The sequence below is a fragment of the Thunnus thynnus genome, chromosome 2 (assembly GCF_963924715.1).
Source record: "Thunnus thynnus chromosome 2, fThuThy2.1, whole genome shotgun sequence".
NCBI lineage: Eukaryota > Metazoa > Chordata > Actinopteri > Scombriformes > Scombridae > Thunnus > Thunnus thynnus.
Window position 1 is genome coordinate 38,914,068 of NC_089518.1, and position 26,347 is coordinate 38,940,414.

Genomic DNA, 26,347 nt, shown 5'->3' on the forward strand with positions numbered 1-26,347 from the left:
ATTATATATGACATCATTAGATTATTAATAGTGAAGCATCAGTGTTAGAGCAGCATGTTACTGTTGTAGCTTCTGGAGGTGGAGCTAGTTTACACTACTTTATATACAGTTAGCTAGTTTAGTCCAGTGGTTCCCAACCTAGGGGTCGGGCCCCTCCAAAGGGTCAGCAGATAAATCTGAGGGGTGGTGAGATGATTAATGGGAGAGGAAAGAAGAAAAAACAAAGTTCTGATACACAAATCTGTGAAATGTTTCTGTTCTTGAGGTGATGAAGTCGAACATGTGATGAACAGAGACGTTGGTGTTGTGAGGGAGCCAATAAGGGCTGAGTGGAGATGTGGGAGAGAGGCGTCGTCATGGAAACAATGAACAACAGAGTCTCTGCTCTTGGAATTGATGTGAATTGTGAATTGTTCTGTTTTATAGTTGATTTTATTTGTGTCTTTTTTTTTTTTTGCGAATTAGTCTTAACAGTCTGGTCCTGAATGTTTGATTGAGGTCAGAGGTCAGAAACATGTGTGAGAATGTGAGAGATGCTTCATAATCTCAGCAGAATGTAAAAATGCAGCAGGCAGACGAGCTGATGACAGATCAGCTCTCTGCCGCTCGCTGTCCTATTGAACCCGCTGCAGCTGTGAATAATGCGTTTCCAGTCCTGTGGGAGCTAGAAAGAAACTGCTGTGTGTGTGTGTGTGTGTGTGTGTGTGTGTGTGTGTGTGTGTGTGTGTGTGTGTTAAACCAACGTATTGAGGACATTTCTGGAAGGACTGTTTGAGGGTCATCTACATTGATCTACTACAGCTACATATCTGTACTGTAAATCACTTTTCCTGAAACCAAAACAGAGTATTTTAACCTTTATTTTGGAGCAAAAACTAGAATGACATACTCAAATTAAAATGGCAGCAGCTCCTAAAATCACAGCGACTATCTGCTTCAATAAGATCTTACCAGAAAGGAAAGGTTTTGAAGGTTTTGAAGTCAGTAAAACCTTTGTTTTTCAGATTAAATATCCGCCTGTGGATTTGTCTGTAAAGGTGGACGGCAGTTTGGGGCTGTAAAATAAATATCAGTGAATATCTGCCTCACATTTGAAGAAGATAAAAACCAACATTCTACAGTGTTTGCTTTTTCATGAGAATGTCTGGGCGGATTTCCAAAAGGTCTTCCTGATTACGGCAAAACCACGAGAGAGGGAGCAAAAGAAGTTAAAGAGGTTAAAGGTTTTTTCCGACAAACTTTTTTTATTGCTTTTTTTTCCCATGTAGTTTGTTAAGGAAACAGGTTACATAACACGAAACAAAAAATATAGACTCAAACAAGATATGTTAAAATCTCTGTCTGGAGACTGTTTTATGTCACCAAAATAACACAACAAACAAGAGCAGCTCCTGCACACTTTACCCATATACCCTCTACCCCTCGGCTGTACAGAGAAAAAAACACAACAAAAAGTTTTTGAGGTTAAATTCTTTGATTTCACGATGATATCCCCTAGTTTTATATTATTTCCATTAAATGTAATCCCATCATCTGCTTACGTAGCTGGAGGCCTTATTTCGATTACAACAAAACAGATCTTTGCATAAAGAGATAACGTGTCGTTCTATCATAGTCAGAGCAGGCGGTCACACTGAGCCTGATTGCATCCTGCTACACCACAAAAGAGACACAAACTCTGAACAACAACCCACATTAGCTTTCCTGCCAACGTCTCCTTATTTAACTTACAAACATGAACACATGACTTGTCCTGCAGATTAGTTTGTTGAACAAGCCACCAAACATACATTCATCAGAGAAAAGTGCACCAATAACACCAGTTAGCAGCTAGATAGCCAATCAGCTGCTCAGCTGCAGCACATTAAACAGAATGTAATATACCTGCAAATGTCACTTGGGACCCTTTAGATGCTGGTTTGGTTGTTCTTCAAGATCCCTGTTAGTGACACAGACACCGACATGCTCCCTCCAGCTGCTGTCAATCAAACACAGACACCGACACGCCCCCTCCAGCTGCTGTCAATCAAACACAGACACCGACACGCCCCCTCCAGCTGCTGTCAATCAAACACAGACACCGACACGCCCCCTCCAGCTGCTGTCAATCAAACACAGACACCGACACGCCCCCTCAGCTGCTTTCAATCAAATATAGACACCGACACGCTCCCTCCAGCTGCTGTCAATCAAACACAGACACCGCCTCCAGCCAGCTGAGACAAAAAGGAATATTTCTGATATTTTTCTTCATTTTAATAATACAAGACGATTAACAATACACTTAAAAAAAACATATTGATATTATTTTTGACTGCAAACAATGATGATTAAATGTGATTCAGTATGACTTTAAGGGTAGGGTACCTAGATCACTCTATCGGGAGTAAAAGACAATATCATCAACATTTATTTAAAGTGTCACTAATTTAACTTACTGAATATTGAAGACTGACCCAAACTGAAGACAAGTTAACAGAACTTCCTTTGTAATAGATTAAGATTTGAAGTTGACTTGCATGATTTGTTGGCACAATTTACATTTTTATGTCAAAGAATAGGAGTGGCTGATTTTTACAGTGTTGGAAAAATGTCAGCGAGTGGTTCTGTAAACCTAAAACTGGTTTCTGAACATCCATAAGCTCACAGTTTGTGTTTTGTTCACATCGCTGGCGTCCTGTACTCGTACAGTCCCTGAACGTGTCAGCGTGCTGCGTGGGCGCCGCTCTCCTCTATTTCTGGACACATGAGTCATCTTCACTCATGTTATACAATAGAAAGTTTGCTCCACTGAGACTCTACTGCAGCAGAAATAGACAGTCAGAGTGGAGATGCTGCTGATTCTGATTCCAGGTGTGTTTTTCATTCTTCGTGACTCACCGCAGGTTGTGAAATCCACAGTTTTCCTCTCTAGCTGTGAGTATGTTTAAAGGAGAGAGACATGCAATCAAGCATCAATTAACAGAGGAGGAGTAGACTATTTCATATAAGGTTTTGAATTTTATTTTGAAATTTTTTGGCAGGAAAACCAGCAGACATCTAGCAGGTTAGGATAACATGTGTAATTTGCCTTATGACTTGCTAACAGAGACTCTTCACCCAAGAAAGACGACGCAATGAGTCGTTTCAGCAAGTTCCCTCTAATGTACGTAGTAATTATTATGGGAGCAAAGGGTGAAATTAGGTGGCGTCATTATAGAGAAATAAAGTCTACGATGAGATGAATCCGGCGGCTGATTCACCTCCATCTCTGCAGAGTCGGACTGATGTTCATCATGGTGGACAGATGAAGGTCGTCTGTGTGAAATTGTGAAAAAAAAAACATGAACGTAGCTTCTGTCTGGATGTGAAAGCTAACAGAGACCAGCGGCTAATCATCGGCTCCGACTTTTAAGACCGGTGCACACAAGAGGATTTACAAATCTTAACTGATATTAAAAACGTGGGAGATCACAGACATTACGACAGATTGAACCGATTTTTAATATTTTAATCGTGAGAACAGACACACACCAGTCGATTCAGTCGAGAGGGGAAGGAACACACACTTGGCGTTTATGCTAAACGATTTCAAAGTGGCGATTCCAGGGACTTATGATCTCACAGAAACTCACGTGATTAAACGTGACTTCAGAAAAAAAAACAAGCATGTCGTCGTCAGCTGGTTGCACTTGTGTGTGATTTGCACTGAAAAACAAAACAAGAGAAAGAAACTGTGGATGACGTCATGTCTGAGAGGATGGAGTTACACAGTTAACACAATAAACTTTTGCAGCTACTTTACATTAGCATTAGCATTTTAGCTCACCTGTTACATCCAAAGCCAAGGCACTTTTTGCCCTGTTGTGGAACGTCTTGCACAAGACATTAAACAAGCATTTATACTGTTGCCATAAATCCACAAGCTTGTCTTCCTTTTCTACCGTCCACCTGGCTCCAGAGACAAACCATGTTTCTGTTCTTCACAAGTACGCAACATCCGGTTGGTGACGCTTCCCGCTCAGCTCGCTCTCATTGGATATTGCAGGTTTCTGCTCAATATTCCATCGCTGTTGCTTTCATGATACAGGATTTAAAGTCATAAATATCAAACATGTTTGATATTTAGGATTTGAAATCGTGGAAACTGCGATCCAGTCGGTAACATTAAGATTATGTCTGTAAACTCCTCACACTACAGCATCATTTGGGCAGATAATCTGTTCAGACCAGCCTCGAACACCCCCGCAATGGTCGGGGGGGGGGGCGAATCAGACCCAAAATCGGCCTAATTATCCTCTAGTGTGGGACCAGGATTAGCGGTATCTGGTCGGTCCTTTGTCGGCGCGCTGCTCAGTATGAAACATGAGGATTTAATGGAGATTTATGAAAGTCAAACAGATTTCATGGAGCAGCGGCTTCTGGCTTTTACTTTCTGTGGTTTCCAGAGTGTCGGTTTGTTGTTGAAACAGCTGAGAACAGCACAAGTTCTGATAAAACTGGACTAAAGTTTAGCAGTTTATAACCTTTACTTTAATAGCAATAATAATAATGTAATAATTAATAATTATTAATAATGTAATGACTATATTTTCAACATATAACTGCATATAAATGGAGACCTTTATACATTACAGTGTTACACACAAGCAAGGGGCCTATAGATCACTGGTAGTCAAATAGCGGCTCGTGGGCCAAGTCTGGCCCTGCAGCTAAAATATTCGTCCCCTAATTAAAGATGAAGCTTTGACTTTAATAGACATCATAACTTTGACATCATGTTTCACAAATCTGCTGTAGATAATAAAATAAATCCCAGTGAGGTATTTAAACTGCTGTTTGAAATTAAGTCTAATAAACCGACCAGAAATGACATTTTAATGTTGGACCAGAATTTGTTCTTCACAAATGTGTGTTGATGCTATTTTCGTCTTTCTGTCAACCATTAATGAAGCTGTGCGTGAATAACCGATACAGTCGGTCTCTGAGTACAACACACATCATCACATATGAGTCATTTTTAGACAAATGAGGATTAAAATAAGCTGCAACTTACTGATGAGAAACATGACATCAGATACTGTCAGGAATCAGTTCTCAGTTCAGTTCTTAAACAAATTAAAAGAAACAAAACTGGACCGTGGTTGAATCTAACTGCTGACTCCTCAGAGGATGAACCTTAGCTTTTAATGACCTCATGACCTTTCTGCTGGTGCCACAAACTGTACATTGTGTCGTGGTTCCCTGCACTCAGTGGTGGAAGAAGTAGATAGTAGACGTAGATATTCAGATACAGCAATGTAAAAATACTCCATTACAAGTAAAAGTCCTGCATGAAAAATTGAAATGAAAAAAAAAACAACACTTGAGTAAAAGTACATAAGTATTATGAGCTTGATGTAGTTAAAGTATTGCAGTAAACGTACATAAGTATTATGAGCTTGATGTAGTTAAAGTATTGCAGTAAACGTACATAAGTATTATGAGCTTGATGTAGTTAAAGTATTGCAGTAAACGTACATAAGTATTATGAGCTTGATGTAGTTAAAGTATTGCAGTAAAAGTACATAAGTATTATGAGCTTGATGTAGTTAAAGTATTGCAGTAAAAGTACATAAGTATTATGAGCTTGATGTAGTTAAAGTATTGCAGTAAAAGTACATAAGTATTATGAGCTTGATGTAGTTAAAGTATTGCAGTAAAAGTACATAAGTATTATGAGCTTGATGTAGTTAAAGTATTGCAGTAAAAGTACATAAGTATTATGAGCTTGATGTAGTTAAAGTATTGCAGTAAAAGTAGTGGTTTGGTCCCTCTGACTGATATATTATTATATATGACATCATTAGATTATTAATAGTGAAGCATCAGTGTTAGAGCAGCATGTTACTGTTGTAGCTGCTGGAGGTGGAGCTAGTTTACACTACTTTATATACAGTTAGCTAGTTTAGTCCAGTGGTTCCCAACCTAGGGGTCGGGCCCCTCCAAAGGGTCAGCAGATAAATCTGAGGGGTGGTGAGATGATTAATGGGAGAGGAAAGAAGAAAAAACAAAGTTCTGATACACAAATCTGTTTTCAGTTTTTGGACTTTTTCTCTAATCTTTGATTTTTGCTGAAATATTGGATCATTTGAACATTTATTGAAATGAAAGCATGTGAGAAGTTTAGAGGGAAAAATCACTATTTGGTGGAGCTGTTAACAACTCATAGACATGTGAAATGTGACCCCGACTACACACTGCTTTTTGTAAGACGTCAAAAGACAAAAAGGTTGGAAACCACTGGTTTCATCTTTAACAATGTGTTGTATTTTAAAAGCTTGTTATATTATCCATTGTGTCAAATCTTCATCTGAAAAGTAACTAAAGCTGTCAAATAAATGTAGTGGAGTAGAAAGTACAATATTTCCCTCTGAGATGTCGTGTAAATGTCTGTGCTCTACAGTAGTTGCGTCATTTTAATCCTCAGGTTGTAAAAAAAGCAGAATGTTCCTTTAATAATTAGTGCGGGTTGAATCCAGGCTGTTGCTGCAACAGACGGAGGCCTCAGCTCTTATCTCTGGGTACAGCAGGGGGCCGGGTGGGGGGGGGGGGGGGGGCTGAGGGGGGGGCTGTTGATGCTGCAGGAATGAGGCCACAGGCGCAGCCAGCGGTGGTGGTGGTGGTGGTGGTGGTGGTGGTGGTGGTGTTGGGGGGGTTTAGAGGGGTTGTAGTTTATTGTTTTGGCTGCAGGCGTTCAGGCTGCCATCCACTCGTCAGTTGATTCTCCACTGCAGGAATTTTAAGTTGAGCAGCTCTCGTGTTTGCTGATATGACAGATGGACCTTCTTCTTCTCTGCTCTGATATCAGACCAGCACCAGTTAAAAATACATCTCTGCTCAGCGGTTTCACCCACACTCGGCTGCCGGGTCACAGCGCAAACACGCAGAGTTTAGAGAAGGCTGATCATGTGATAAACCATCAAGGTGTCGGTGTGTTTCTCTTGTCTGTTCTCGTACAAGTTCAGAGCTGTCATACATGTTATGAAGAGTCAGTCTGACCTGAAACGATAAAGTTTGAATGTGCTTCTCATGAACAGCTGACATTCATCAGACTGAAACCAGAGATTTCATTAAACTTTGTGACGTTTGTTGGAACAAACCTTTTCAAAGACGAGTCAGAGAGGTTCAGGAGAGGAAAACGTTTACCGGAATCACTGTTTCATCCCAGAGCCGTCGTCATGACAACGGGAATACAAAGATATGACGACAGCTGGACTATGTGATAGTGAAAGGTCGACTAGAGAAGTAGAGAAGGAAAGACAAATATAGGAAATTAAAGGATGCAGGAGAGGAAAAAAAGGAGAAGTAAGCGAGGAAAAGGAAGAAGGAAACATGTAGAGATGAGGGGATGTGGAAGGAACGGAGGATGGTAGGAAGCTACAAATGGAAAGAAGGAGATAAGGAAAGAGAGTTATACTGCCTTTGTGTTTTGTCAGAGTTTCTGACCTGCAAACAACATTCATGTCAACCTCCAAGTCATTGACATTAACAGGAAAATGCGCCAACTTGGCACTTGATGATACAGAAGTGCCTGAAAACCAAAAGAAACACGTCAGCCAAAGTCAATGTAATTAAACTCAAATTTAATGGATATAATATGATTTTAAACCCTCATACAACCTTCCTGAGTTGTCCTTAACAAATTCTGCTTATTGTGGTTTTCTGTTATTTATTTCCTGTTCTGATGTTGGATGTTAAACATGATCAAAGTTCCAAAACTTGAGGTGAACGTATGCGGAAACGCAGCCTGCAAGTCAAAACTCAGGGCTTCAACCCGCCCTGAACGCTTCGTTTGTGACGTTTTTTTTCAGCCGACATCTGACAAGCTGACATCGGTTTGTCGCACATGCTCATAACCGGCTGTCCGTCCTGTAGCCTTGGTTGCTAAGGTGGTTGCTAAGGTGGTTGCTAAGGTGGTTGCTAACATGTACGGCTGGATTTGAGAAGTTGACATTTGGAGTAAAGAAGGAGAAAAAGAAGTGAAATCCTGCTACTACAGTTTGTTTACGTAGCCTCCGGAGCCGGAGGAAGCTTCCTGAAGCTGACCAATCAGAACAGAGTGGGCTCATCAGGAGGCGGGGCCTTAAAGAGACAGGAGCTAAAACGGCCTGTTTCAGACAGAGGCTGAACTGAGGGGCTGCATAAAGGACCAGTAGAAGATAAATAAGGAGTTTTAAACTGGAAATCATGCAAAGATATTCCAGTAGAGCCCCAGAATATAAATATAGAGCTGTTTAGAGCTCTTTAATGAACATTCCCATCCATCTAACACGGCGTGAATGTGGCATAAAGATGAAGGAAGGAAAGTAGAGAGGCGAAGGGAGTTTAGGAGAGATGTGAGTGAGTGTGGAAGGAACGGAGGAAACATGAGAAGCGTCCTTGAGTTCTTGTCAATCACAACGTCACAACAAACATGTGAAACTGTCACACTGCAGCTGTGATGTCGTCTGCATCAGCCAATGACAGCAGCCGTTGCCCTAACGATGACAGACTGGGTGTGGTCACATCTCTGTGAGGCGAGATAAGAGCCTGCCAGCACACACACACACACACACTCACACACACACACACACACACACACACGCACACACACACACACACACACACACACACACACACACACACACACTCACACACACACACACACACACACTCACACACACACACACACTCACACACACACTCACACACACACACACACACACACACACACACACACACACGCACACACACACAGCGTCCTGTAACGGTCTTGTGATTTCCTGTATGTGAGTTCAGGTTCAGGTTCTTTATAACCAACATGGAGTTTAATTTGAATATTTTGCATCACTTTCATCCGTGTAACAAAAATCATCAGTAAATGTAAAGATTTTTCTCTGTTTTGCTCATTTTTTTGTAAATCTGAAATAGAATTAACGTCAAAATCAATCAAAAAAAAATTTTTTTTTTTTTTTTTTAGCAAATTAATCAGTCAGAACTCCTGGTTTTGTTTTGATCTGTTAAAATCAATAACAGAATGATTGATGACTGTATAAAACTTATTTGTCTGCTGGAGAAATATCACATCCATCAGTTAAGAACAACTAACAACGAGCCCAATTTTTATTCTTTCTTCAATTGATTTGGAAAACCTTTTTGCAAGTCTCAAAATCTTATTTATTTATTTGTATTATGAGTTATGTGATGTGACGTCGTCTCTAAACTATAATATGACTGTGGGGATCTGTCCGTCTGTCCCCTCAGATCAGAAGTAGTTCTGACAACGTCGGGAGACGGTTGTTGTCGACGTCCAGAAGTGGAGGGAGGGAGACGTGATATCATTTAAATGCAGGATAACGGTGCATATCTTCAGACAGTCTCACTGGGGGGAAACATTCATAGTGTTTCATGCAGCTGCTCACATGACAAGTGACAGAAATAGTGTGAACAAAGCAAAAAAAAAGAGAGAGAGCTGAGAGTTGAGTTAAACATGACGTATTCTGCTTTTTGTGGTTTTCTGTTATTTTTATCCTGTTATGATGTTGGATGATCAAAACTTGAGGTGAACGTATGTAGAAATGCTGCCTGCGAGTCAAGAGTCAGGGCTTCAACCTGCTCTGAACACTTTGTTTACTTTCCTGACAAGATGACGTCATCTCGTCACATGTCCATGACTGTGCATCCTCTCTACAGCCTTGGTTGCTAAGGTGGTTGCTAAGGTGGTTGCTAAGGTGTTTCCATGTGTTGTTCCAAGTTCCAAAACTTGAGGTGAACGTATGCGGAAATGCTGCCTGCAAGTCAAAAGACAGGGCTTCAACCTGCCCCGGACACTTTGTTTGTGACGTTTTTTTCAGCCGACATCTGACAAGCTGACATCGGCTTGTCGCACATGCTCATAAACGGCTGTTCGTCCTGCAGCCTTGGTTGCTAAGGTGTTTCCATGTGTTGTTCAGCTCCAACATGTACGGATGGATTTGAGAAGTTGACATTTGGAGTAAAGAAGGAGAAAAAGAAGTGAAATCCTGCTACTATAGTTTGTTTACGTAGCCTCCGGAGCCGGAGGAAGCTTCCTGAAAGCTGACCAATCAGAACAGAGTGGGCTCATCAGGAGGCGGGCCTTAAAGAGACAGGAGCTAAAACGGCCTGTTTCAGACAGAGGCTGAACTGAGGGGCTGCATAAAGGACCAGTAGAAGATAAATAAGCAGTTTTTAACTGGAAATCATGCAAAGATATTCCAGTAGAGCCCCAGAATATAAATATAGAGGCTGGAAATGTGCAGAATACATTCACCTTACTTATGTTTAGCGTGTTAACATCACTGTTTACATCTTTCTTTTCATTCCTTCTTATTGATGCAGTTTATCTGTTTATCACTAATACATTAATACTCTAAATGTGTCACTTGCTGTTCAACAGCATGAAGTTAGTAGAAATTCAATGTTCAGAGCAGCAAAAGTAAAAAAAAAAATGTTTTGGTGTGAAAAAGCTGCAGATTAAAACATTCGAAGCTCAGCAGATGTTTGAACAGAGAATCTGAATAATCAGAGCTGTGACTCAGCAGTTTTCAGTCTGTGACCCACTTTCAGCTTCAGGCATCAACATCTTTTACATTTTACTGCATCACGACTCGACAAAAAAAAACTCTGAGGAGGCAAACAGCATAAACGCAGCAGGAGGATGCGAGCAGCTTCATGTAACATCCAGACGAGGAAAATCAAAGCAGATTCCTACATAAAGACGTAAACAGGAACATTTTAGAGCTGAAACTGCAGGTTTAACCAACAGATTGGAGATTATTTGTACAAAAATGTATGTTGAAATGATATTTATATGCTACTAGTTTCTTTTTCCAATGGAGGCAAATATAAGTGCTTCCTGGATTATGTTCTGTCGTACACAGGTTGCAGGAAGGAGATTAACATATTTATGTTAATATCATGCTTTAGTTGCTATGAGCAGATATCGGAGGGAAACTACGTGTCAGTGAACATTCTGCAGATATGATTAATGGTGGTGAGAACAACCAAGTACGTCATCTTCTTGATATTTGGGCAGATGGGAGCTTCTTCCTGTGTTTACGTCTCACCTGGCTTTTAATGATGCATTTTGGTTCACTGATTCAGACCAGAACAAACACACCAGAGGTATAAATCATACACTGAACATAACGACGGACGTAGTGAGGTGCATCTCAGGAGCTTCCAGATAAGGAGTGCAGCGTGTTGCTTTTCACGCACTGGAAACACGCCCCGCTACCTCGGACCCAAGCTAGCTTACCGGGAACACCGAGCGCTGCACACTTGAGCTAATGTTAGCTACTTTAGCTAAACTGTGCTAACAGGGCAGGTATCATAATGAAGTAACATAAGCAGAGCAGCAGGTGAGCCGACTGTCAATCACAGCTGTCAATCAACGCCCACACAGCAGACATCAAAGCTACTATAAGTCCTCAAATCTTATTAACGGAGCAATAATTTCCAAAATGACCACCAGCACACTTATTAGAGGGTCTGAATTTAGAGATTGAGACCAGAATGACTCGTTGAAAACAATGATTGATTTCATATTTCTAGAGAGAAGTTGAGGCTTTTTGACTTGGAGTCAGTCGGAGCAGCTAGCGGCCGTCGGTGGACCTTTAAGGTGCTTCAGCCTCAAGATATGAAGCTGCTGGCTGGTTTGAAAACACTCTGAGAGTCCCTGAATGCACCACCATGGAAGAAAAAGAGAACATGTAGTTAATGTGAATTAAGCTTCTTTTTAGATTGTAGGAGTTATACAACAAATAGTACATATTCAGAAATGTGTGTGTATGTGTGTGTACTTGACCTCTGACCTCTGTGTGTGTGTGTGTGTGTGTGTGTGTGTGTGTGGTCCAGGTATTCCTCATGTTGTGGAGACTCGCCTCCCTTATGAGGGCGAAAAGAAGTGATATGTGATATGTGTGTGTGTGTGTGTGTGTGTGTGTGTGTGTGTGTGTGTGTGCAGCAGCAGTTATAAATCTGAATGTAAGGTCTGCACATTCTCAGGACCTGAGTGTGTTTTTCTTTGGGTGTAAAAATGCAGTGACCGCTACTAACGACCTCCTCAGTGATGTTAACGAGATAATTTACGTCTCTTCAATCCAAACACAAAGAGAGAGAGAGAGAGAGAGAGAGAGAGAGAGAGAGAAAGAGAGAGAGAGAGAGAGAGAGACAGACAGACACTCACTGGTGACGTCAGCCAGTCCGTTAACTTCACCTCTGCAGTCGTCTTTAATTAATATATTTTTGAGTTTTTTCTTCTCTATAACTGAAATCTCATGTAAACTGTTTGTGACCTTCGACCTTCATTATTATTATTATTATTATTATTATTATTATTATTTGAGACTCGGAGGCTATTTGAATTCTGGCTTTTACTGTATTATTATACTGTATTTTTTTTTAAATTTGTATTTTTTATTTTGTAGATTACCTTATTTTATATTATTATTATTATTATTTATATTATTTATTATTATTATTTATTTATTATTTATATTATATTATTATTGTGATGATTTATATCATTTAATTAATGGTAACTATATATAACACTGTACGCTAGCTGTAGTGTTAGCATGTACAGTATTACAGTAGTAGTGTTAATGCAACAACTATTAATTAATATTTAATGCTGATAATAATAATCAGAGTTACAGATTCAGACGTCTGGTCAGATTCATGAGCTCAGGTTAATCTCCAGAGGCTCCATCATCATTTTGATTGTTTTAGATTGTATTTTATTTTATTTTTTAAATTTTATTTAATGTTATTTCACAGCTGATTTGTGTTAAGACATAATGATACACTATAAATTTGTAGTAAAACATGTTTTTATTCTACAAGTAAGTTGTCAAAAAGAGTATTTTAGTACCAGACAACTTAAAAATGTACCCAGACGTGCAAACATTATGTTTATTAGTAGACAAAAAAGCTTTTTGTAGTTTCTTTCTTTTCAGAAATGAAAAATAACAAAACTTCTTCTTTAAAAACAGATTCTGGTTATTTTTTTTAAAAAATTTTCTTCAGTTTGTGTTTTCAGTTGGGAGTGAGACTCACACTTTCACCATCACTGTCTCCTCCTGCTCACACAACCAGCAGCTGAGAGCAACACGCTGGCGTCCCCTCACCCAAAGGAATTCTGGGAAATGTAGGAAATCTCAGACTGTAGGTGAACAGATGATGAACTGACCAAAAAAAACAAAATTATGACAATTTTTCTTTTTTCAAATTACAATGCACTGAAAAACGGAATAGCTGCTGAGCTGTGGGGACGTCAGATTTAGACTCCTAGACGTGGCAGCCGGGTGGGGTTTACCTGAGCTTGTGACCCCGGCGGTGTGTGTGTGTGTGTGGTTGTACTTCTCTCTCTCTCTCTCTCTCTCTCTCTCTCGGCGTCGGGGTGGTCTGATGGTGGGAGGTCTATTTCAGTGCAGCATCTCTCTCTCTCTCTCTCTCTTTGTTTCTCCCACATTTCTGCCAGCTGATTGGACGGCTGGGTGTGGTAACCTAGCAACCCTCAGATATCTCCCAGCATTCCACTGAGTTATCTCCAGTCCCAGAGGGAGATGTGCTGAGCGAGAGCTGAAACAAACACTCACTTAACAACCTGTTGACCAAAAAAACCCAACAGTGATGTATTTTAATATATAACTTTTAACACCTCGGAGTGTTTTATTATATTTATATCATGACCGGGAGGAGCTGTGTTCAAATCTTAGTTCATTTTTAAGTTTGTTTGAAGTCATTTTAACTCACAGGTGTCTTATTTTTGCTTCCTACCCACCTTCCATGAAGACCCGCCCTTCTCTGCCTCTGATTGGCTCGTACTCGTCGCCTTGGTTGGTTGTGATTGGTTAGGTTTAGTCATGAGGAGCGAGATGATTGGCTTAGGGTAAGGATATCACGGTCAGCCAATCAGAGGCAGAGTAGGGGGCGGGGCTTCACAGAAGAAGTGAAGATTCAGTTACGTTTCACCTCTAGTGAGAGTTAGCAAATACTGTTGCTATGGTAACCTGCAGGTAAATGATGACCTGAACTGTGTTTACTCAAATTCTTATTCATATTTTTATGTATTTATTTAATTTTTATCATATTATTTCAACTGCGGCTATTAATCTGTTAATTAAAATGGTGAAAAATGTTGATCAGTGTTTCCAAGACGACGTCATCAAATGTCTCGTTTTGTCCACAACTCAAAGATCTTCAGTTTACTGTCATAGAAACCAGAAAATATTCACATTGAAGAAGCTGAGATCAGAGAAATTGGACGTTTTTTCTTAAAAAAATGACTCAGACGATTAATCGATTATGAAAGTAGTTGGTGTTTTATTTAATAGTTAGCAACAAATTGATGAAATGACTAATCGTTGCCGCTCTAATTTTAACATAAAGAGCTGCTCCGACAGTAGAGACGAGTTTATTTATCTACAGAAACACGTTTCATACCCAGAGCAACTTACAGGAAATAAAACAATATTAAAAACTATTCAAAACACCAACATGAGGGTAATTAAATAACTATTAAAGCAAGTAAGTGTGTATTATAAGAGCTGGATTCTGGACTCAAACATGGCGTCGGTTCAGTTGAACTCACACTGTGAGTTCTGCTGCACATTAATAATTCTCCCCCGGACACGGACTTTACTTTGGTTTTGGCTTCATGGTTTAAAAATTCATAATACAAAGAGGAAAAACTGACCCTGTTTGCAGTTTGAGGTTCCTTCTTTCTCTTTGGGCTGCAGGGGATTTTAATACCTCCATAACATGCTCACTAGTGTTCGCTAAAAGTCCCACAAAGCAATACTTTAGATCTGCAATGATTAGTCGGTTAACTGATCGTCACTTTACGAGCAAAAAGGCCAAATATTCTCTAGTTTCAGCTTCTCAGATGTGATGATTTGTTGCTTTTCTTTGTCGTCATGGCAATAAATAAATAAAGATCTTTAGCTTTTTGGACCGTCGGTCGGACAAAACAAGCCTGCAGCTCCTCTCGGCTTTGGTTCACTCTCAGCGTCGTTTTTCAGAATAAAAGCTGTAAAAAAGCCGCCGTACGCTACCTGCTAACAGACACAGTTAGCTGTAGACTAGCTGGTGAACATAGTGGAGCATTTAGCAGCTAAAGAACCAGATATTTCCCTCAGGAGCTGGTGGAGAGTAAAAACAGAGCTAAAAGAGAGTGAATAGTGGACTCACATTCACCAGGTGGACAGAAACAATGAAACAATGTCCTCCTGATGAAAACTGGAGGACAAAACATCAGTTAATGCAGGTTTAAAGTTAACTGGTAACAAATCAAGTGGGATAAACTCTAGTTATAGTTAAATATTCACTCAGTTTCTTGTGTTTTCAGTCAGATGCAGCAGATTTCAACCTCTGATCAAACTCCTGCAGTTTGTCTCCTGCCAGCATCATCGCTTAGCAACAGAAATAAAAAAACCTGAATCTGAAAATAGATGCAAGAGCTTCACTGTGAGACAAAGAAAACAAGAGGCGGACGAGTCTACAGAAATCTAGCAGAGACTCTGGTGTTTAGTCCACTAAAGATGCTTCTCTGGGTTTCTGTCTGCTGCAAAGATGAGATTTGACACATAAATCTGAAGCATTTTCCTCACAGCGTCTCCGTCTTCTGCTCCGTCAGAAATGTTCAAGTGAACACAGAACATACAGAGGCAAAGTCTCTGTGGTCTGTTTTTTATTCCTCGGCTGCTTCTTTCTGACGTCTTCAATCTCTCTCTTTGGTTTTCTCTCAGCAGACGAGCAGCTGAGCTGAAGATCTGCAGAAGGAAACGACTGAACATGTACGTTTTTTTTTTTACAGTTTTAACCAGTTCCAGCATGATTTGATTTCCAAATCATCCATCAATTTTATATTATACATTACACATTTAGCTTGTAACAATGGATAAAAGAATAAATAACACAGAGACTCGGGGTTAAAAGCATATCTGACAAAAACAGATCAGATTGAAGGAAAGTGATTGATTATCCTGCAGATTGATTTCCATAGAAATGAAGCTAATCAATGTATAAAAAAAACACTGATGAAATGATGAGCAGGAGTGTTTCCTCTCTGCTCTGTGACTGAGGAGGCTCTAACACCTGAGTCCTGCACTTTATTGATCAGACGACTGATCATTAGGAGCCATTAGATTGTAATTGATCTCTCTCCAGGGACAGACAGAGATGGAATCTACTGATGAGGAGAAACTGTTAGTTCTGTTTCCTTTAACCCTTTGAGCCTGAACGACAGCAGTGGAAAGTAACTAAGTACATTTACTGTAGTACAGTTTGAGGTACTTTACTTGAGTATTTCCATGTGATGCTACTTTCTACATCTCAGAGGGAAATATTGTACTTTCTACTCCACTACATTTATTTGACAGCTTTAGTTACTTTTCAGATGAAGATTTGACACAATGGATAATATAACAAGCTTTTAAAATACAAAAAACAGATTTGTGTATCAGAACTTTGTTTTTTCTTCTTTCCTCTCCCATTAATCATCTCACCACCCCTCAGATTTATCTGCTGACCCTTTGGAGGGGCCCGACCCCTAGGTTGGGAACCACTGGACTAAACTAGCTAACTGTATATAAAGTAGTGTAAACTAGCTCCACCTCCAGCAGCTACAACAGTAACATGCTGCTCTAACACTGATGCTTCACTATTAATAATCTAATGATGTCATATATAATAATATATCAGTCAGAGGGACCAAACCACTACTTTTACTGCAATACTTTAACTACATCAAGCTCATAATACTTATGTACTTTTACTGCAATACTTTAACTACATCAAGCTCATAATACTTATGTACTTTTACTGCAATACTTTAACTACATCAAGCTCATAATACTTATGTCCTTTTACTGCAATACTTTAACTACATCAAGCTCATAATACTTATGTACTTTTACTGCAATACTTTAACTACATCAAGCTCATAATACTGATGTACTTTTACTGCTGACATACAAAATGTCCTTCTGTCTTGTTTCCTTCTGGACAAAATGACCAGAGCTCCCAGTCAGAGTGAGTCATTCATCCACACATTAAAACATGAATTATTTATTCGGTGTCGGTGACATCAGACACCAGCAGAGATCAATACTGCAGCGTCTGTAGAGTTCAGTCCGACCAAAATCTGTCCAGTGAGCAGAAACTCTGAACTCTGCTGCTGACGGAAACAATCTGACACGATTTGAAGATATTTTCATCACTTTGTCCTGTGAGGTGATTAGCAGGGTTTTTTAAAGGCCATTATTGATCACTGATTGGCTCCAGGTCTTCAGTCAATGCCGTGTTGATGTTACGTCAGATGGACTGCAAAGATTCCCGTGTTGAGGACTTGCGAGCGTTCATGAGAGGGTTTAAAATACAGTGCATTGACTGACAAATGACATTATATTTAGGGCTGCAACCAATCATTTCTTAATTAATCGATTAGTTTGAAATGTCGTCAATGTTTCCCAAAGTCCAAGACGACGTCCTCAAATGTCTTGTTTAGTCCACAAACCAAAGATATTCAGTTTACTGTCATAGAGACTAAAGAAACTGGAAAATATTCACATTTGAGAAGCTGGAATCAGAAAATTTGGACTCAAAATTATTAATAGACATTATCAAAATAATTGGCGATTAATTTTTTGTCAATCAACTAATCAATTAATCATTGCAGCTCTGATTATATCGGAATTTGTGTTTAATTACATTGAACTTTTGTTTTGTTTTCATGATCAGTGTTTTATAATCAATAAATTTTAGTTCATCATTCTAAGTCATTTTTACAATTTAAGAATTCTGATTGTAAAATCTCTACTGATTTGTGCGCAAATGTAAAACTAAAAAGCTCAAATTAAGACTGTTGTTGGTTAATAATAAAAAATAATAATAATAATAATAATAATAATAATAATAATAATAATAATAATAATAATAATAATAATATTTGTATATCACTTTATCAAAGGACAAGAGAGACAAAATTATACAGTAAAAAGTAAAACCAGATAAATTGCATAAAAAACACATAATATAATATTGTCTATAAGATTTATTTTCATACAATCGTTTCAAACTCAGCTTTAAAAGATGCATTTTTAGATGATGTTTATAAGTAAATACAGTCAGCTGTTTGAATGATGATGAATTCAGTGGCATGACAGCAAATCTAAGGTTACCTTTGGTTGCAAGTTTAAGAGCTTTTCCTGCTGAACTAAATGTGAAGTAAATAAATCAAATGAAAACAGAGGAATCAATCTGGTAATTGTATCAGTGTTTATTACAGATACACTTACTTTTAAAATGTAATCAGAAATCCATAATTTAAAAAATCTGGGTAAAAAGTATTTTGCAGTAAAATAATTTGCAGGTTTTTTTTTAGGTTGTTACTTAAAGTTAACTTAGTTTTGGTGAAACCTGGTGACAGCTGGACCTGAGGTATTCTTTAGAGATGATGAACCTGAAAAGTCCTGCGTTATTTTGATTTCATGTGTGTTTGTGTTTCAGGTGCTGATCGGGCTGCAGAGCCCTGAAGACAAACAGAAACAGACATGATCCCTTTTTCTCCCTGAGGTAACATCATCAAACACACCAAACGCTGTATTTGGCTGTGAGCGTGTGTGCAGGGAGTTTCCCGTCACTGACCGCAGGTTACCCAGACTCACAACAAAGCTGTGGACTCTGGAATAATCCCTTTGTGTCCGTCGGTCACATCACACAATGCAGAACTGGCAACCCAGCAGCTGCAGCAGAGCTCTGAATACTGACAGCTGTGTTATCTGTCTGAGATTTACATACACACAATATTTTTTTTAAGAAAAATACTCATAACATCATTTAGAGAAGATCTTCTTGTTCTCTGTCTTCTGTAAGCTCAGATGTATATCTGTGTCTGGTACAGAGAAAGGTCCAGGATGTGTTTAGCCTAGCTTAGCACAAAGACTCAAAGAGAAAAAAATCACCTTTCAACAACTCCAAAGCATTTTCGAGCATTTTTTCTGTGAACCAACAATACAGTTACCAGCAGTGACTGTCTCTCAGTTTTAAAGGCACAGTTAGCCCCACAGTCCGCCAATGTTAACCAGCTAACTAAAGATTAGCATCACACAGTAACTTTGTTAGCTTTGAGCACAAACTGTATCTTCTTTGTCAAAATAGCTGCTGACAACTAGCTAGCTAAATGCTAATGTTCTGATGACTCAGCAGTAACTTGTTGCAGCATTTAACATCCACATGATAATTTGATTTAATAAATATTAGCATTAACAGTAGCTGACCGTTAGCCTACAGTAGCTCCATCAAAAGAGAAAAAATCCATCTTTCAAGCATTTTATTTTTGTATTTTTAAAGATTAGCATCAAACAGTAACTTGTCAGCTTTAAGCACAAACTGCTCTGTGTCAAAATAGCAGGTAGCAGCTAGCTCAATGCTAAATTGATGAGCAGATGACTCAGCAGTGTTAATTTGTGGCATTTAACATACACATAATAATTTAATTCAATAAATGTGAGCATTAACTGTAGCTGGCCATTAGCCTAGCTCAATCAAAAGAAAAAAACATCCACAACTCCAAAACTTTTGCTAGCATTTTATTTTCTATGAACCAACACAGTAACCACCAGCAGCTATGTAGTGTTAGCTCTAGCTTAGAGTTTTAAAGTCAAAGTTAACCCTATAGTTACTATTTAAATTTACTACTCGTTAGCAGCACAAACTGCATTCTCTGTGTCAAAATAGCAGATGGCAACTAGCTAGCTAAATGCTAATGAGCGGATGACTCAGCAGTGTTGCTACTTTTAACATACAAATGATGATTTGATTCAAATTTTAATATTAGCAGTAGCCTAGCTACCAACACAGCAACCGCCAGTGACTGTGTAGCATTAGCTGTAGCTCAGAGTTTTAAAGCCACAGTTAACTAAAGAGTAGCATGGCTCTCTAACTTGCTAGCTTTGAGCACAAACTGCTCTGTGCTAAAATAGCAGCTAGCTAGCTAAATGCTAGCTGATGACTCAACAGTGTTAGCTTGTTGCGGCATAGTCACAATATTTTGACTAGCATCTAGTGGACGTTAGAAGAACTGTCATAGTCAGACTAAAGCTTAAACTAGACATCTCTTATGATTAAAACTTTATTCAGACTTTATTGTAATAACATTTTTTTGTTCTTTTAATTTTCAACATAATGAAACACGAGATCACTTATTACAGCAAATCAATGAAAAATAAGTAACAGAACAAACAGTATAAAACAAAATGAAATAAATCTGGGCAAATAGAATTAGCTACAAGTAAAGTATGAAAAAAACAATAAACTGTGGTGACAAATGAAAAATAAAATAAAAAATAAGGAGGCACCATGTATCAATAAATAGGGCAGCACATTTTCCTTAAAATAACAACAAAACTTGATAAAACTTCCCCTTTTATAATTATTAGTCATTGCGATTAGAGATTCAAAAGAGGCAATCTGTCATCAATACTTTATTCAAACTTTCAAACATCCTTCATATAGTAATCAGAGTGTTATCATCAGATCTATGTAACTGTGGGTTTATTCGATTGAACTCAGGGCTCTGGTCCTGCAGCTGTCAGTCATAGAAAGCCTCTGCAGCAGATTTCTGCTTTCCAGCTGACACACACACACACACACACACACACACACACACACACTCACACACACACACACACATCCAGTTTGTCATTAGCACTCAGTTTTACTTGCGAAAAGTGTAATGTATGTGTATATATATAGTGTATATATGTTTCATGTTTATAATACCATCATATGTGTGTTTCTGTCTCAGGAACTGACCAATCAGCAGTCAGGATGATGCCCAAGGTAATCATTATTTTCACTTCTCTGTCAGATTAATAAAATTAGAGTAAATGTTTTCATGTTTCTTCTGGTTTGTGATGGTCGTCTGTGTTGGAAGAAGAATCTAAATATTTCTGAGACATGCAGGGAAATATCCCAACAACTATCCTAAATCAGCTTCCAGCTGTAAAGAAATGACCTGGAAAACTAAAAACCTAAACTAGAAACCTAAATGATCATCACTGATTCCTTCATTAGCTGAAGTCTTCTTCCATTAAGCCAAATATTAGTTTGTACTTGACCTCTGACCCCTATGTGTGTGTGTGTGTGTGTGTTAGCAGCAGGTGGCTCAGACGTCTCCAGGGAGCGTGTTGTCGCTGAGAGGGTCCAGCGTCCCGGGATCCCCTGCAGCCGCCATCGTGGTGAGACACACACACACACACACACAGATCAAGTTATATTGTCCTTCACATTAATCTTCAGGCAGTAATCTGTAATCCCCCCCCCCCCCACCACTACCCACCCACCACCCCTCCCCCGGCTCTCCAGGCCAGAGTGGAGGACGGCGTTATCGGCTATAAGGACCTGGCAGCGTTACCAAAGGACAAAGCCATTCTGGATATAGAGAGACCCGACCTGATGATCTACCAGCCGCACTACAGTTACAGCCCACTGGAGGTAATTTAAAGAGCTGCTCCTGAAATCTGGTTCTTCATGTTCAGACTCAAACCAACAATTAATTGATCTACTATACAGTTAAATTATGTTCACAGTCCTTCGATTTGAATGTGTAACCAGTGGTGGAAAGTAACTAAATACATTTACTGTAGTACAGTTTGAGGTACTTGTACTTTACTTGAGTATTTCCATGTGATGCTACTTTCTACATTTCAGAGGGAAATATTGTACTTTCTACTCCACTACATTTATTTGACAGCTTTAGTTACTTTTCAGATGAAGATTTGACACAATGGATAATATAACAAGCTTTTAAAATACAACACATTGTTAAAGATGAAACCAGTGGTTTCCAACCTTTTTGTCTTTTGACGTCTTACAAAAAGCAGTGTGTAGTCGGGGTCACATTTCACATGTCTATGAGTTGTTAACAGCTCCACCAAATAGTGATTTTTCCCTCTAAACTTCTCACATGCTTTCATTTCAAGAAATGTTCAAATGATCCAATATTTCAGCAAAAATCAAAGATTAGAGAAAAAGTCCAAAAACTGAAAACAGATTTGTGTATCAGAACTTTGTTTTTTCTTCTTTCCTCTCCCATTAATCATCTCACCACCCCTCAGATTTATCTGCTGACCCTTTGGAGGGGCCCGACCCCTAGGTTGGGAACCACTGGACTAAACTAGCTAACTGTATATAAAGTAGTGTAAACTAGCTCCACCTCCAGCAGCTACAACAGTGCAGAGCAAATTGAAAATAAGGATAAAAACATGTGGATGGAAACACATTTATTGTTGGTTTAGATCTTTTCATGGAATCACTTGACAATAAGAACAAAATATAAAACCAACGTGATCATTTAAAGGACTTTTCCAGTGTTAAAGCAGCAGTCAGGTGTCTGTAATCATTCCTCCTGTTCATACTGGATATTAAAAGATCCTTCAAATCCACAGTGTGTCCACACAGTCATTTAAAAGTTGATGTGAAGCTTCTATTCAGCTTCATCAGTCTGAGTTAGTCATATCAAGTGGATATCTGACACATTTACAGTCTTTTTAGCATCAAATTCCTTCTTTGTGTTTCCTCGGACAGTGTTTCCCTGTTGAGCTGCAGGTGGAAGTATAGTAACAAAAAGAGGAACTTTGGCACTAAAAAGACTGTAACTTTGAAAGATATCTACTGGATTTCTACTTTCATTTGGACGGATCTTCTAAAAGAACCGTGAAATCCTCTTGTTCATCTGTAAGATGTTTCAGATATATATCAGTTTCATCTCTGGTACTGGAGCTCCAGGACGTGTTTATCTCAGCACTGAGACTGGAGGATGTTGGTGAACCAGTCGGCGTGACGGGCGATTAGTTTGTCGGTTGGTTAGATCTGCGTCTGGCTGCGACATGAGACATCAATCTGCTGGTTAGAGACCAGACAGCTCGTTACCAGCTGAGACTGTGTGTGTGTGTGTGTGTGTGTGTGTGTGTGTGTGTGTGTGCGTGTGTGTGTGTGTGTGGCTGAGGGATAAAGCGATAACAAGAAGAACCAGAGACAAAGAGATCAGATGTTCTGTGTCTAAAAAGCCATTTAGATGAGTTGTGTTTGATCCAATCAGAGGACAGCTCGTACATGTGACCAATGGAAAAGGAGCATTTCTCATATTTCCCCCAAAACAAGAAAAAACAATTAAAAATACTTAAAAAGAACCACTTTATTTTATCAATGTGATTTCAGTTACATTTTTCCACAGAAGAGCTAAAGTCACATAAAAGTGGTATTATATTATATTATATTATATTATATTATATTATATTATATTATCAGTAAGGTGCAGTGTGTTGGATTTGGTTTGTCCGTTCAGGGCTACCGTAGAAACATGGCGGGCTCTTCCCTCTGTAAATATAAAGGGTTCATTCTAACGTGATTCTTATTCTCTTTAAAAAAACTTTTACCAATGACGAGTCATATGACATCACTTCCTGGATAATAAACATCCTGCAGATCACAGAAACAACCAGACTTCAGCTCTAACATGAGAACCATGAGGACTCAAAGTTTTATAAAACAGGAAATACTGTACTTGACTTCCATTTATAACCTTTATTAAATAAACGTTCAGCTCAACATCAGCAGCAAATAAAATCATCAATAATGACATTAAAATAAATCCATTAATATAAAAACATAGTTTCATGTTTATGTTTGAGGTAGATTATGTTTATCTGATTGAATCAAACCTCATTTGGGAACATTTGGGAACATTTGGGAACATTTGGGAACATTTGGGAACATTTATGAATTGTTTTGCTGTGTGGCATCATTTTTGTCGGCAGGTGAGATTTTCTACCTGACGTTGGATGACGTGACGATTGATCCAAATTAAACCGTCTGTTGATTTGATTTCATGAGGAAAAGTTGCAGTAATTTAACACAATTGCAGCTCTCATAAATATAACAAATATCTCTTGAATTTGCGTTAATTATCGCAAAATCACAGTTTCCTGCAGGGACTGAAAATACTAAACACAATAACACCCCCCCCCCCTCTGTGTTGCAGGAGTTGGTACAGTCCAGGGTCCAGGTGCAGGTATTTAACTGAGCTTAATGCATCAGCAAATCTTTTACATGATGGAGGCCAGAGTCTCCTGAACCAGCACATAAAAAAGATTAACCGCAACTGAATATAAAGCTCAATAAGACTGAAGGTAGTTTGAAATGAAAATGAAAGCTTGTGGAGAGATAAACACGTATTTTTAATCTGCTGGTGTGGTCGTGGGTGCGACTGTCACAGTTATACTTTTTTATCTTGTGCACAAAAGATAACTCACTATAAATTCATATGTATGAAACGTTTATAAGCAGCCTGATGACTTAACAGTAACTGTGACTGTTAAACAATTATTTATTATTTACAACACTCAAGAACTTTTCACTAAATCTTCTTTTGGGTGAAGCCAGAAGACAAAAAGTCAAAATAGCACATTGAATGTTTTCAGTTTAGAATCACATCAACAACTGTTATAAAGCATCTTTTAAAACAGGCTGAAGTTATATTTAATAAGTCATTAATGAAATTAGTTAAAGCTATAATATGTAATTATTCCACATTAAAATGTCTAAAAACAACTAGACCTGTGTTATATATGTTGTTGAGTTGTGTTCTTACATTCAAACTCAGAGAAATCTGTCATTTAATCAAAGTAACGGACCGTTTCATTTGGTCGCCTGTCGATGGCGTCATACCTCCTCTACCAAAGAGTAAACACGCACCAGATGCATACGGCGGCGCTGTGTTTGTCCGCTACAATGGCGTCTACCAAAGAGTAACTTACACACATACAAGATAATACATCGGCGTTGTGGTTCTTCCACACAAACTGTTATAAATTGACTTTTATTCAGTTTTAAGCCACATTTTCATGATAAATTTAGGTGGTTTTTAACTATATCTTTTAGCCGGAAGAAGGATTTTAGTCATTGGACGTCTGGATCTTAAGTTATCAGAGAAATAAACTGGACAAACGTTAGCAGCAGCTCGGCTAACAGCCCCTCCAGGAAGTCCGGTGGTCACCAAACATCGTCAGAGAAATATTGATTTTTTTAGGTGAAACAGCTTTAATTAGTATTTTAATGATTTTAATCTGCGTGTATATTTGTTTTTGGAGAGGAGGAGACCTCTGCGGATGATTCGGCTCCCGGGAGAAACCAGCCGAACGTCTGGATCTTAAGTTATCAGAGAAATAAACCGAACAGCCCGTACCAGACGTCCGGTGGTCACCAAACATCGTTGTGAAACAGCTTTATTCAGTATTTTTACCTGTAATCTCCGGGTCCGTTTGTTCTGGAGAGGAGGAGACCTCTGCAGGTAAAAACATCCTGAATGATGAACACTGGAGTAATCCTATCCCTCTGAAGCTGGTTGTTTAACAACGAAGACAACAACTCCCATGATCCCTTGCTACTTCACACCGTCATCACACTCCGTCTGTTGTTATTGTTTTGATTGAGACGCCATATTGTGTGTTTAAAGTCTGCAGTTATAAATGTTAATAAATCTATTTTCTTTCTTCCTGTTTGTATAAGAGCAGCAATTTTATGGAAACACATGAATTTATAGTAAATTGTCTCATGTGAAGTATCATCTTTTGGGACTTTAGGGGCTTTGAACCAACCTTAAAGCAACCTGAGGGGAAATAATAAACAGGAGCTTCTGCATCTATAAATATGTTCAAATGTTTCATCTATTTTTGTTTCTTTCCTCCAGAGGTCCTTGTCTCCTCGCTCCATCTCTCCTCCTCCCTCCCCAGAGGTAAGACTCTCTCTGTCTCCGCATGTCTTCATATCATAAAGGTGCATTAATTAAAGATTAATTAACTTCCCTCCCTCCTGTGTTTCCTCCGTGTCTCCAGAACCTCTCCAAGGAGTCCAGGGAGTGGCTGGAGAACCGGTCTCCTGGAGGTTCCTCCCCTGGTTCCACCATCCAGACCAGCAGAACATTCAGCGCGCACACACCGCCGACACCAAACACACCCAACACACTCTCATCTGGTACCAAGAGCACCATGCAGCACTTCCACAGACCAGGTACATTTACGCAAGTACTGTATTTAAGTACAGTTTAGAGGTACTTGTACTTTACTTGAGTATTTCCATGTGATGCTACTTTCTACATTTCAGAGGGAAATATTGTACTTTCTACTCCACTAATCTGGTTCTTCATGTTCAGACTCAAACCAACAATTAATTGATCTACTATACAGTTAAATTATGTTCACAGTCCTTCGATTTAAATGTGTAACCAGTGATGGAAAGTAACTAAATACATTTACTGTAG

General features: G+C 38.9%; 1 protein-coding gene across 1 annotated transcript in view; it reads left to right on the plus strand.

Moving 5' to 3' along the window:
* LOC137170386 (dematin-like) overlaps window positions 1-26,347 on the plus strand; it is a 37,922-nt gene that overhangs the window by 1,466 nt on the left and 10,109 nt on the right. The window contains exons 2-9 of the mRNA XM_067573727.1: window positions 15,777-15,821; window positions 18,535-18,600; window positions 20,834-20,868; window positions 21,183-21,266; window positions 21,394-21,522; window positions 24,071-24,100; window positions 25,778-25,822; window positions 25,923-26,097. Coding sequence (XP_067429828.1) covers window positions 20,857-20,868; window positions 21,183-21,266; window positions 21,394-21,522; window positions 24,071-24,100; window positions 25,778-25,822; window positions 25,923-26,097 — 475 coding nt within the window. The 5' untranslated portion in view covers window positions 15,777-15,821; window positions 18,535-18,600; window positions 20,834-20,856. The remainder of the gene's footprint in view (window positions 1-15,776; window positions 15,822-18,534; window positions 18,601-20,833; window positions 20,869-21,182; window positions 21,267-21,393; window positions 21,523-24,070; window positions 24,101-25,777; window positions 25,823-25,922; window positions 26,098-26,347) is intronic.